Below are 13,732 nucleotides of genomic sequence, written 5' to 3'. Positions count from 1 at the left end.
ATCCACTGATCAGCCTACTGCTAAAAAAACATTTTACAGATTTAAAGTCAGTTATTAACAGGGAAAAATTTATTGAACTCGGTTTGTTACCTTTTTTGTAGGTAACATCTTATAATTTAGATTTGTTTTGCCCAATATGGGCAAAACAAATCTAAATTATAAGATGTTACCTACAAAAAAGCGGAGCCTGGCGCAGCAGGATACAGAAAATCTCAGAATTACGATAGCCGCCTGCAGCAACAGGAAGTAACAAATTCTGCTTTTTGTTGCTGGCAAATAGATTACTCCTAGAGCTCTTAAAAATATATTTTTTTTTATCTTTACCAGTTTAACTGCCACTCGCAAAAATCAGTATGGTGGTCTCTGCATTATTCAAATATTTTTTCCATTAATTTAGAGAGAGAAATAGAAGAAAACAAACAGTATTCTCCTTCTGGATAATACTCCTTCACCCAAATTTTCAAGAAACTTAAAAGAAAGTGACAAAGGCCATGTGTTTATCACTAGACAGCTATGGAGTCTCTTAAAACGAAATTTTGAGAGAAAATTAGTTCGAAAAACAGAATTTCACAGAATCATTCAAAGTCATCAACATCAAAAGATGTGTTTACAATATAGAACTAGCACGGAATGAAATTCAAAGTTCAATATTTACTACATCGTGGAGAAAAACGTTGGCCCAAGATTAATAGCGCTAAGTGAAGTCCTGAACTACCAAAATATAATGAAGAACAGTTTAACTGATTTCAGGCACATTGAAGGTTTCGAAGATTTATAGCAAGTGAACACCCAACAATGCATTTAACAATGATTTTTAACAGATCATCACGATCTGTTGGAAAATTAATTTGTGACGGTGAAGAAATCGTCCTGAAACACAGCCGTGCTCAAGTGGGTAGAGTAAAAGTACTCAAATTAAGCCAGTTGAATCCACATTATACTACAAATTAAATATAGGCATAGATACACGATAGATAGCTCATAATCGAAAACTACAATCGTAATGTAAAGGCATCGTTCCGATTGTATCTCATTATGATCATCCTTCACAACGAGTTACCATGTATTGCACAACCTCTAAAGAGCAACGCTTCACTAATAAAGAAGACTAGTGTCACTTATTCTCGGTGGGGCACCACCACCCAGACGGCACCGTTTCAAGGCTTGTTGGCCTTTCATCGATGGGTGGGCAGGTACCCTAGCATTGCAATCATGATATGGTAAATATAAATTTTTTGCTCTACCCTCTTAAACAAACTTGACTACGTGGCTGCCAAAGTATATATAAACAGGAAATTCATTTATTAATACCATGTTCCATTTTCGAAGCCAGCAAGCACACGTCATTAACATTCCTATGTTATAGTGTTTCGTGTGAGATTACGGAGCACGTGTATAGCCTGTGCTCCGTAATCTCACATGAAACATTATAACATGGGAACGTTTTCAACAGCATTTTTCCTTCCCCAAATAGAACGTAAACAATTTAGACAGGTATGAAACTTTCCAAATGGGGTAGGACAGAGATGGCTATCTAGCCCACGTATAGTTTCAATTTGTGCCGAAGACCAAACGCAACAACTGAGAAAAATAGAATGGAGACAAATCTCAAATCGGTCAACCATAGTTATGAAAAATCGGAAAACTGAAAAGAAAATGAATGAAAAACAAAGTAAAGGCAGCCTGGAAAAAGACCCCAGGAAGTGTTTCCTTCTCTCATAAGTACTTAACACTTAACGAACAACCGTTACCTAATGTCGATCACCTTAAAGATGAATAATCGGATCCACTAATTTGTTTTTGTATAGAATGTCATGAGCTAACCAATAAGACACAAACAACAACATGCTATCTGATCGGAAACTTGCCAAATCAATGAAAGTCTACTTCGTATTAAGCGTAGGTTATCATGGGTCTGATTTTCTTGTCAACTTTAGCACGTTTTATAAATTTCCGTGTTAGATTAACATCGGCGACTAAAAATTGTTTTAATGAAAAGCGGCATATAAGAAGCAAGAACAGAACGTGTAAATAGGTCACAGTAACTTCTTTCCAGTCAAAAATTCCAGCTCAAGGCTTCCCGACCCCATTAGAAGATATGAAAAATGTTCCCTTCTTTGAGTATTCGCGAAGGGTATTTTAAGCATTTTCTCCACAAAAGTAATGGAGTACATTCAGCTTCCTAGCAAACACATTTTTTGAAATCCGACCTACCCCAAGAAAGCAGTTAAACTCGAAGCAATTCTAAGAGGAAACCTACTTATTATATAAAAATAAAAAACTAACTTTATGTATCAGAATTTCATGAACGGTAGTTTATTTCAAGACATCTGCTATATACTCTCCCCTACCAAACAGAAAACCGTCTAGTCAATAAACTATTCAGGTAAAAATAAATCGGTTACTAGCCTTAAATTTTGGTAATATCAGAGTAAAATAGTCAGACAGTTCACTTTTAGCGAAAGTTGAAATTTTAAAACTAACCAGTACACTTTCAAGTTTAGGTATCCAGCAGCGAAAACATTGCAAAGCACTTGCACTTCTCGACCCGAGTTTGAATGCAACAAGGACATTACATTAACTACTGACAAACATTCTTCAAGGGTTTAACCAAAACGGAGTGAGTAGTGATATTCTCCAGACGCAAAGCTCTTTTTATTCAACAGATAATTCATAACTAAATCTAAAATTGCTCGATAACTTCTTTAAATTACACTGCGACTTCCTTCAAGGAAAACGCAGTAAAAGCGATTTCACTCCACTAGTTCTTGGACGCTTACATTGTTCACTCTGTTGGATATTTCTGTCTATTTTCAGAGGGAGGAGTGCCTCAATCTGAAAGGTAATCAAATTGCTGAAAGTTAAAATTCCGACAATCAATACGACGAATGGGTTAAAATTGCTAACAGACCAATATATCGAAATTTTAACCTGTTGTGAATCAAAACAAAAACATTATGCATCATTTAAAGGGGGAAAGGCTGGAGGGTAAAGGTACATCGAAGGATGATTCCATTCCTCTCAATTAATACATAAAAACTGGTATATTTTCAGGCTTTAATGCGTTTCTAATTCGTAAGCAGAGGGTCAACGGGGGGAATTTCGGATGCTGACGATAGGCACTAGTCAACCAGCTTTTTTACGTGTTCGTACCTAAGCCCACAGATTTTTAAACGTTATTAATTAGCTTGAACCTAATTAGTAATTTTTACAGCACTGGCGTGCTCTATTTTGAACAGAAGATTTTTGTTCTATTAAATTACTCGTTGATTTGCCTGCATAGCTTTTACTACTATAACAAAATTCTTTAGTGAATATAAAAGATATAATTACAGGGAACCTCATAACAGAAACCAATGAATCAACAAAACCAGAAAAGCATTAAAATGAATAGTCTGACTGCGAAGGCGAAAGAGGGAGTGAAAACATTCAATCATTCGAGAATGTAGAACATTGAGCTTTTAATGACAGGAGAAACTTAGTCAATCAGTGTAAAATAGTATTGCTCAGATGATTAAAGAAAATGATCAAGTTTACGGGTTCTGAGCTGTGCAGGTAACAACAATAAATCTTGACAGAAAGTGCAGCTCTATCCCACATATTTCTTCCATTTGGTACCAAATTCTTGCCTGTAGTCTGTATCATACTTCTACAACTCTAGGTTGACAGATGATTCCTCGAAGATCCTAATTATTGCATTCGAAAAGAATCACTTAGTGATTTAATCCTGTTGAGGTTAGAACAAAGATTTGGATTGTTTCTAAGCGATCGTACAGGGGTTCTCCAGCCGAAATCGTTCCAATGTTAATTCTGATCCTGAATACATAAGTTAAACATGAAGCTGCTAATTCTGATGCTGTATATGAAGGATATATAAGATAATGTTGCTGCTTAATAGGACCATCTATTATCCCATTTCAAAACTCAGACTTTCCTTAGAGTACACAAAAGCAGCAGACCAAATCACAGAGGCACACCCAGAAGAAAATAAATACGAGATAAGCATAAACGTACTTCATTATAAAGGGCCTGTGTGTTCAACAGAGATCGATTTTTAGATTCCAAAATGCTCCAAGTGCTTTTTGAGTGGAGAGAAGAAACATAGTCCGAAAAGCAGTTATAGATGTTATTCTTCGAGTCGATAATGATACCTAGAAACAGGATAGACATCTTTTCTCTGTTTTTGACATAGAGAAAAGATGATACGCAATATTTTGAGGTACTATTTTGAGGGGGAGGGGATTTATGGCGAGGCGGAAGAATATACAGTATAAGATATACTTTTCCAGTTGTTGATTAAAGTTTAGAATTACTCCGAAGCATAGATGAAGACTCAAAAGATGTCATCTCCACACGAGCCCGAACGAGAGGGCTTTAAATACGAAACGAAAATCAGTGAAGAATACAGCTGAATACGGTCTCTGATTGTGAAATCCATAGTTATTCATAGAGTTATTTTGGTATATCCCTGTATTGTATAATGCTTAAGTGATAATGTTTCTATATTCATGAACTTATTTAAGTTTGGAATCGCATTACATTTTTCTTAATTTTCAAAGGTTTATTGAAAGAGGAACTTATAATTTTTTTTATTAAAAAACATTTTCTATTCTGTATAAACATCAAAAAACTAAAATAATATTTAAGAAATTTCTAGAATATTCGAGAAAGGTGTGGAATATTCCTGAACGTTGTAGATGATTCTAGAAAGTGGGAGTATTGTTTCAATATTATAGAATATTCCATGAGAAGTACTACATTTCATTTAGAGAAGTACAAATTACCATTCGGCGATTCAAGGAGGCTGGCAGTTTAAAGGACAAACCACGATCAGGACGACCGCGCGTAACAAATGAAACAAGATAAGTCCATAACACTGATTTCTAAACCAATCGACGACTTACTGCACCGAAATCGAAGCTGAGTTCAATAGGAACAAAGAAACTCCAACTGTAAAATTTCGTCTTAAACAGGCAGTACTTTAGATGTATAACGGTCCGAAACCATTATTAAAAGCGGAAAAGCTAAAGAAACTGTTAGCTTAGGCTAAGAGCCATCAACATAGTTGAGTGGAAAAACGTGATGTGGACGGATGAATTCAAATTTGAAATTTTGGATCAAGCGTATAGTTTGTGAGACGATCAAGTAAAGAAAAAAAAAAAAAAAAATGCTGCTACATTTAATGCCTATAGTCAAGCATAGTGTTGGTTCAATCATGATTTGGAGTTGCTTCTGTCTTTCTGAAGTGGGTGGCATCGTCAGAATTGAAATAATTTTAAGAAAATAAGGCCGTAAAACATTCCTGAACATAATGCAATAGCCTCTGGACTTCGACTTTGTGGAAGAAATTTTATATGACAACAAGACAATGACAAAACAGCTCTAAGCTATGTAAGGACTTTCTAGCAACTAAACAACAGCAGGGGGTAATTCAAATTATGGTGTGGCAACCCCAATCGCCTGAGTTAAACTCAGTATAACTTTTATGAGATCTAGACGGGAAAGACTGCCCATCTAGACCGGCAAATCTGCCCATCTTCAGAAAACTTATGGTATGGGAACCTTGCAGATTGCTTGGAATAATGTTAGGCAAGATAGACACTATTATAAAATTAATCGCCAGAAGTGCAAGGCAGTAATGAAATCTCGTGGACAATATTTTGATGAAAAATCAGTATAGTTCTTAATATTAATCGTTTCAATATTTTTTTTCTCTAAAAAGTTTCAATGATTAATAAAAAAAATCTTAATACTTGGTAGCGTCTTTTTATTTATATATGTGTGTGCTACTACTTTATTAAGTACACCTACCTAGTAGCGTGTTGAGCCTCCTTTAGTCTTTAAAACAGCCTGAATTCGTCTAGGCATAGATTGACCAAGATGCTGAAAACGTTGTGCAGGAATGGAATACCATGCAGACATGAGTGTGTCACGCAGTTCCTTGAGATTCGACGGAAGTGTAGGCCTGCGGCGAACATCCCTTTCCAGCTCATCCCAAAAATGTTCAATAGGATTGAGATCCGCGGACTAAGCGGGCCACTGCAGCAAAGAAAAGTCATTGTCATGTTCCTAGAACCATCCCATAGTGATTCGGGCTTTGTGCACTGGCGCATTATCCTGCTAGAAGTAACCATCTGACTGAGGATAAACTGTCGACATGACTGGATGCACTTGGTTAGCAACGATGTGGCATTCAGACGTGAATCTATGGGTATCAATGGATCCAACGTGTGCCAAGGAAACATTATCCATCACGTTGCACAGTAGCCGTCACGCATGACGGGTCCATGGATTCATGTTGTTTTCGCCAAATTCTGAGCCTTCCATCAACACGCACCAGGAACTTGACTCGTCAGACCAAGCAACTGTTTTCCAATCCTCGATAGTCCAGTGCTGGTATTGCTATGCCCACAGGAGTCGTGCTCTTGTTCTTCATTGATAACAAAGGTACGCGATGTGGATGTCGGCTGTTGTAGCCCATTTCGCGACAAAGTGCGACTAGTGGTCCGTTGCAGCATTTTGTTCTGCGCATCAAGGTTGTATTCTGACACGTCAGAAATCATTGTGGCCCGTCTGTTTGCTTGCACAATTCTAGCCATCCTCCTCTGACCTCTCTCATCAACAAGCGATTTTTTCCACAGGTGTGCTGTTGAGAGGATGTTTTCTGTTCGTTGCACCATTCTCGATACACCCTTGAAACTGTGGTGCGTGAAAAGTTCAGAAGGACTGCCGTTTCAGAGATGCTTTGTCCAGCACATCTTGCACCTACTACCATGCTACGTTTGAAGTCCATTAGATCACTCATTTTCCCCATTCTTGCTACGGCTTGTACGCTTAACTGATACTAGAAAAGTTGTTCTGCTGCATTTATATCCACAACTGTGGTCATGTGACTTGCAACGTCGTGGGACAAAACCATTTGTGTACCTAATAAAGTGGCAGCACAGTGTGTGTGTGTGTGTGTATATATATATATATATATATATATATATATATATATATATATTAAAACTTGCATTATTATAGCTAATTTCAAAAAAATTAACAAAAACTGCTTGACATACGCTGATATTAAAAATTTTCACGGGAGTGTATAAGTTACTGCAATATATTTTTATTATTACCCAATACTTGGACGTTATACAGTTGTCTTTTGAACAAACCCGTGTTGGAGGAGTCGGAAAAAATTTAATTATCCTACAAAGTAAAAAGATAGAAAGGAAAAAGAACAATAAGGTGGGGGGGGAGAGAAGATTAACCTTAAAGTGAAGGCGCTTAATGTACCTTCACACAATAAGATAAGCGCGTGTGGGAAGACGTCTTAGCGGTGAAGAAAACGCGAAAAAATTTTAGCCTTACTTTTGATAAGAAAGCAAACAAAGAAAATAAACTGGTAGGCGAAGAAATTGACTTAGCTGGCAAAAATCCACTGATGTACGACTCGGATCCACGTCTTTTCGGACTCAGGAATGCAAGACCCACAAGTAAGCACTTTCGTTGTTTTGTAATCCATTCCCCCTTCCCCCACCTGCTCAAATGACTCCCACTTCCTTCTAAAAAATCCATATATATTTCTGGTTTACACTGACCAAAGTAAGGAAGAAACACAGAAAAGAACGTTTCATCCATAATTTGATAACAGTAAATAAACATTTACTAGTCGCACACGGCAACTAGAATACATAAGCTAGCCCCTCTGCCTGAACTAGATGTTTACCACGTTACAAGTCATTCTGATACATAATTTGACTACAAGCTAACAACAATTATGGCCTATATATTATGAAGTATATCGCGAAGACGGTTTTTTTTTTTTTGTTATTTAAATTAATTAATTTATTAGAAAACCAAACCCTCTACACTGGAAAACGAACCGCGACTACGTCCAGCCGTAATAAGCCTATTCTATTAGGGGAAAAACTCAAGACACGACATTATAACTTCAACGAATGAAATTACGCATTAAAATGATTGAGTAGGCATATCGATATACCTGCTCGGTGAAAAATCTGAGCTCTGTAGCAAGCCCGGTTTCCTAGTAATAATAAAAACTTGTTTCACCAACACGTATTGGGAAAAAAATTCAGCAAATTTCCCTAACTTATGCTAGCTAAAAAATTTCTGAACAAATTTAGAAGATAAATAAAAATAACCTGCTTCACCAACTATATATATATATATATATATATATATATATATATATATATATATATATATATATATATATATATAGAGAGAGAGAGAGAGAGAGAGAGAGAGAGAAAACATTATATAGAATTAAGGATTTTTCATTATTACGTTAAAAAAATTATGAAATCGTTCTGTTCGTCTTCTCACCCAATGTTGTACAGGAATCACACATTCGTGACTTGAAATATTTTGAACTATGTACTGTACAAAATGGATCGGTAGGGGAAAATCCTGAACTTCATATAAATGCCAACCAACAAGATTCTTTGTAACAATCCAAAAGGGGGCAAAAATACCAAACAGATTTTAGTGGTTATTTTTAAACAAAAAACTTTTGACAATTGTTTATGGAATTGTAGCCCGGCAGTTTGTCAAGCATTCCAATATAACTCGGGGATTTGTTTCTACACAATGCAAGAACATGCTTTAAAGAGTATTGAATTTCTTAGATATTCAAACAAATAAAATAAGGAATTTTAAGTACTTCTACAAATAAAAAAATAAATAAAATAAGTTAGGAGACTTCGGTAATGCGAAATTAAAATGTTAGCTTCTACTCATCGCGGAATTAGCATTTTTTGAAAGAGATAGTTATTCTCGTATATAAAACGTGCTAAAATTCTTACCTTTACAAAATAATGAAGGGTTGATTACTTTAAGACGCACTAGCTGCTTCATATTTCCTTTCCGTTGAAAACAGAATATAAAACCATCGAAGTCTACATATCCAAGGTCAAGGTATTCCGCTGCAGGTTAAACGAGCCACAAAAGTTATTCCACTACTAAGAATAAACCGCTACAAAACCTTAGCTCCTTCGAGAGCACGATACCAGAGCAGCTGTTCAGACTGCTTTCGAATATTCATGAGCGTGCACTCGCGACTGCAAAATGCGAAGACGACATCTGGATTTCAAGAAGTGTCGCTGCTATAGCGAAAGCAGGAAAGTTTCAAAATACAACCGCCACGAGGGGAGTGTTTGTTTTTCTTTTTTGCTTATTTTCTGCCACGAAGTAATTTGCGTATACAACTGGCACAAACAGAAGGCGCAACAAATTCAAATTATACTGGGTCACTTTATAAATATATCATCCTTTCATACTACAATTGGCACTAGCGCCATCTACACTTTTTGTTACCGTAGAAAACTTGTGTGTGATGATTCCTGAAACTAAGGTTTCACGCTCGTGACTAGTTGAGATCTAACCAGTGAGAAGTAAGAAAAATAAATGAATCCGAGACGTCTGCAAATGCCACGTACCTATTCCTAAGATACGTTAATCGTAAATAATGGCATCCCCAAGAGTTTAAGAGACCATGCAGCGCGTTCTCCACCGCTACTTCCTTCTGGAATACAGTATATCCCTTCCTCCGCACACATCCGAGAACAAATGCAGTCGCACGCCACCGAGAAGACTAGCTTCCCAGATAAAACACGTTTCGGCATAGACGTTGGAGGGTGCGCCACTTTCTTCAGACTACCGGCAAACCACACACTGAGAGCACAGCTATAAGAACATAGTATAATTGAAGAACATGTATATAAAAGAGAGAGTGAGCGCGCGAATGAGAGTTCTGCGATTGCATTGATTGCTTTCCTCTCAATGGATTGTGTTTGTGCAAGAAATGAGAAGAATCGGCGCCTTTATTCTAATTAAAATGAGAACTGGTGGCGTGCCGAACTTTTCAGTAATCTAATCAACATTGGAAATTATTCCAAATATAAAGCAGATTGATGGTCTCGGTCTTTCTGCGCGAGTTCTAACACAGAAGTTTATTTCAAAATCCTCCACAGTCAAAACTGGATACACGATCGACTGACGTCGCATTAAACGGGACGGAGGAGAATCTCAAGATGACTTCTGTGTCCTCTGTAACGATCGTTTGTTATTGGCGTGATGACATCATCGCAACAAGCAATGGAGTCGGCTCCAGCTTGCGGTCCGAATTCCATAAAGTCGCGGCAATAAAAATACAATGCATGTAGAAGGCGTTTCAACTAAACGTACTGAAGATATCAGCAAAAATATAAAATTTAACTGGAAGTAACTTTATAACAAATTATCAACAAGCTGACGTGTACTGGTGACACATTTGCCAAGTTGTTTAGGAGCTGGGTTGGGTTCGTTATTTACGAATAAGCTCCAATCAGTTATAACAATGCATACTCACAATTAGTGATGGCAAAATCGAGAATCAAAATAATCGATTATGGCATTTTCATAATATCGATTATACGAAATTTAAGTGATTACGAATTCGATAAGAAGAAAAGTGGAGAAAGAAAAAAGAATTTTCCTTATCTTTAATTTGGGTCCCATCAGATCGAATCCTTTTATTTTTATAATATACCTATATAATAGTTCCCGGCAGTACTTCCGCTCGATCACTACTGTTGTCAATTTTGTAATCAACTAATTTTCATATAATCGTTTATTGAAATAGATTATCAATCATTCGATTATGCCATCACTAGTTCAATACCGCGTCCGTATATTTCGTTTATTCTTTTGTTGGTCTGACTGCTGAAAACCACGGTTTCCAAGAGGTGGGGGAGGGGAGGGGAAATAGTATGAGCAGAGTTCGTATGATCGAGCTTTTAGTACGAAAATTGAAATTAAGGCGTCAAAAAACTTTTTTTCTAATATCTAAGTATTCCTGGCACTTGCTTATTGTGCCTAGTTGGTAAATCAACCCTTTTGTATACAAAAAGGGTTAAACCACTTTGCCACCTTTTTTATATAAACCAATAAATTAAGGTTTAAAAAAATTCTTGTCATAAATGTTGAAGTAATGTACTCGTATGTATAGGAAAACTTACACTCTTTCCAAACCTGAATATTCACTAAGTAGCCACTCCTTTAAAATTTACAGAGGTGTAATCTATAATACGTCTTGAATAAAACAGTAGGTGCGTCTTCATTTAAATGTTTCAGAACGCTAAAATCGCTAAGTAGTGCTGGGTTTTGGATAGGTTTTCTCATTCCTAGCCAGAGTTTCTTATGACTCATCGTACATACAGTACTATATTTCACTGCCCGTTTTAACGTAAATTGTATTTTTTCGTAGTGATGTATGCAGAAAAGAAGACCGGGACATAATGACTGTACCATACACTTCCCATGTTTAATGAACTGTAAGGGCCTGTCTAGGTAAAAATAAATTCGAATCTACAAAGTGAAAAAACTTCCGACTGTGAATAACAAATGATTCCATAGTTGGTCTGCCTTAGTGTTACTAAACATATGAAGTAAGGCGATGTTTCTGATAGAGGTTTTATTTATAAATTGTGCAATGGTACGAGTATTAAGGAAAGTTATGAGGGAAAGTGGCAACACATGACTATGTTTCTTGTAATACAACAAGAGGCAACAGAATACATAAAATGGTTTCAGACAGAAAAACTGAGCGAAAGGCTTTTCTGTCTGTTTGACAACACCGGTACAACCTACTTTTCAAGTAGTTATCGGAAACGCTACCAGCTGCAATAAAAATTCTGCTTAAAACAGCAGAATTCGCACAATTTCTAGTCCAGATGTTTGTGATATTTATAATAAAAATCTGGCCAAAAGTTTAAAATAAGGTTTAACGCTGTACTTAAGAAGAAATACTGGTAGCAATAAAAATAAATAAATAATAAATATTACAAAATAAATTGAAAAGCAAAGAATCGAGTCTTCAAGCAGCTAAAAATAATTCCAGAGACTGAAAAGAGGATATGGGGTGAAGTACTAAAGCTCCATATGAATTTTCATAAATTTTCTAAAGCTTAATTCAAATTTGGGCGCCTCCATAGCCAGGTGGGCAGGAGCAGCAGTGCGTAGTACACGCTTCTTGATTAGACCGGGGTTCGAGCCCGTGACCACCAAATATGGAGGATGCGGAAAGGTCAGGGAATGACCACCGCATATCCCCGGAGCAATATGGCCTTAGTTGCTAATGCTCCTAAATAACGATAACAACAATAATTCAAATCTGAATGCTGTCAGAATATGAAACCACAGAAAAAATGTTGAAACAATCATCTCTTCTGATTCTGTTGCACAGATCAAATCTTGCAAAAATGCAGACGGATATAGTGAATCGTTTGCTTTAGTTCCTAAACAGAAGAAGGATTTAGTTCGGAACTCATTGAATATTTCCTAGTCCCATCCTGAAGATGTAACTTGATGTATACATCAAGTTACATTAGTGTTTGCTATACTGCAAGAAGCAGAAAAGTCAAACTGGGCGAAGCAGTTTGGATACCACTTTGCATGCAAAGCAATGACGTGGCACAGCCGCTAACCTAGCTACGATAAATACCGCATAGAGGTAAAACAGGAGTTTCATCAATGAAGACACGAGTATACTTTGAAAAAGCGGACTTAAAATAAAGCTTATATAAAAGTCACACTAAAAATAATCAAAATAAATTAGAAAGAATTCTAACAGAAGATTCAGTTAATGAACTTTCTGTTAAAAATAAGGTTCATTAAGCCTATTCATCAATTAAAATTAAATATAACGGAAGATAAGCAACAAATAATCTTTATTGCAACCAAGATAGAATTTGAAATTTACTCATTTTAAAAATTTCATATGGTGGAGGCGTGTTTACTGGGTAAATTCAATTCAATCCGCCAATTATCAATTAATAAAATAAAAATCCGATTTGTATAAAAGGCCACATTTCTTTTAATTCTGGATTTCTTAAGAAAGTAGAACTTTCCTAGTATATGTATGAAAGACATTCAAATATGAAGAAACCCTTATCAAGGAGTTTTACTTAAATTCTTACAAACGCCCGCTAGAGAACGAAGTTCGCTATCGAATTAAATTACTGGTTTATAACCGTATAAAGAACTTGCCTGCAAATGCAAATATTCGGTAGGATGCTGGAAAAATAAACACATGTTCAAACAATAAGTTCGTATCTATCCGGTTTTCTTGTTATAAAAATAAACTACTAAATGCTTTAAAATATCTAGACGTGTGAGATCAGTGAAAATCAGAAGTTTCAATCAGAATCAAAATAGCCGGCACTCTTTATACTGAATTATTTTCTTACTCTTTGAATTTTGTAGAATTTGTCCTTGAGGCAGTCTGTACTGTTTTAATGAGAACAGCACCACTTCGCATTCTTACATGCATACTTAACCTCACTTAACCCGTTATATTAGCTATCAAAATAAACACATACCACACTTCGTTTTATATCTCATTTCGGATCACCGAATAAGGATATTGTTAAAATGTCTTTAAAAGTCCTGTTTTAGCAACCACATTGAAAAAGAGAAGATAAAACACTAAAAATGCAAACAGATACGTAACCAGAACCAAACAGATTATAACAAACTGCATTAAAATTGCTGGTGCAGTATTTGGTTATAATAATGATCATCAGAAGGTAGTGCATGAGATTATATAGTTTCGCGATTCATTTATTAGAGAACCGGGTTGGTTGGTCAAATTTCAGTCTAGGAATCAATGCTAAATGTTATTAACCAAATGGGAGGAATGGAGCAGAATACAGAAATAAAAAAAATAATAAAAAAAAAAGGC

The 13,732-nt window shown here is 36.1% G+C and overlaps 1 protein-coding gene across 7 annotated transcripts in view; it reads right to left on the bottom strand.

Moving 5' to 3' along the window:
- Positions 1 to 13,732, bottom strand: part of Mctp (multiple C2 domain and transmembrane region protein) — a 690,267-nt gene that overhangs the window by 469,549 nt on the left and 206,986 nt on the right. For 2 of the 7 annotated variants that reach the window (XM_090373430.1, XM_090373478.1), the window contains exon 1: positions 8,817 to 8,906. The exons of the other annotated variants lie outside the window; for them this stretch is intronic. In XM_090373430.1, the coding sequence (XP_090229556.1) occupies positions 8,817 to 8,868 (52 nt within the window). In that variant the 5' untranslated portion in view covers positions 8,869 to 8,906. Of the gene's footprint in view, positions 1 to 8,816; positions 8,907 to 13,732 lie in introns of those variants that run through there. 7 annotated transcript variants of the gene reach the window in all.

The sequence above is a fragment of the Mastigoproctus giganteus genome, chromosome 1, assembly GCF_048544385.1.
Source record: "Mastigoproctus giganteus isolate SK-2022 chromosome 1, ASM4854438v1, whole genome shotgun sequence".
Classification (NCBI taxonomy): Eukaryota; Metazoa; Arthropoda; class Arachnida; order Uropygi; family Thelyphonidae; genus Mastigoproctus; species Mastigoproctus giganteus.
The sequence above is the reverse complement of the archived record's forward strand: the minus strand, read 5'-3'. Positions and strand labels throughout refer to the sequence as shown.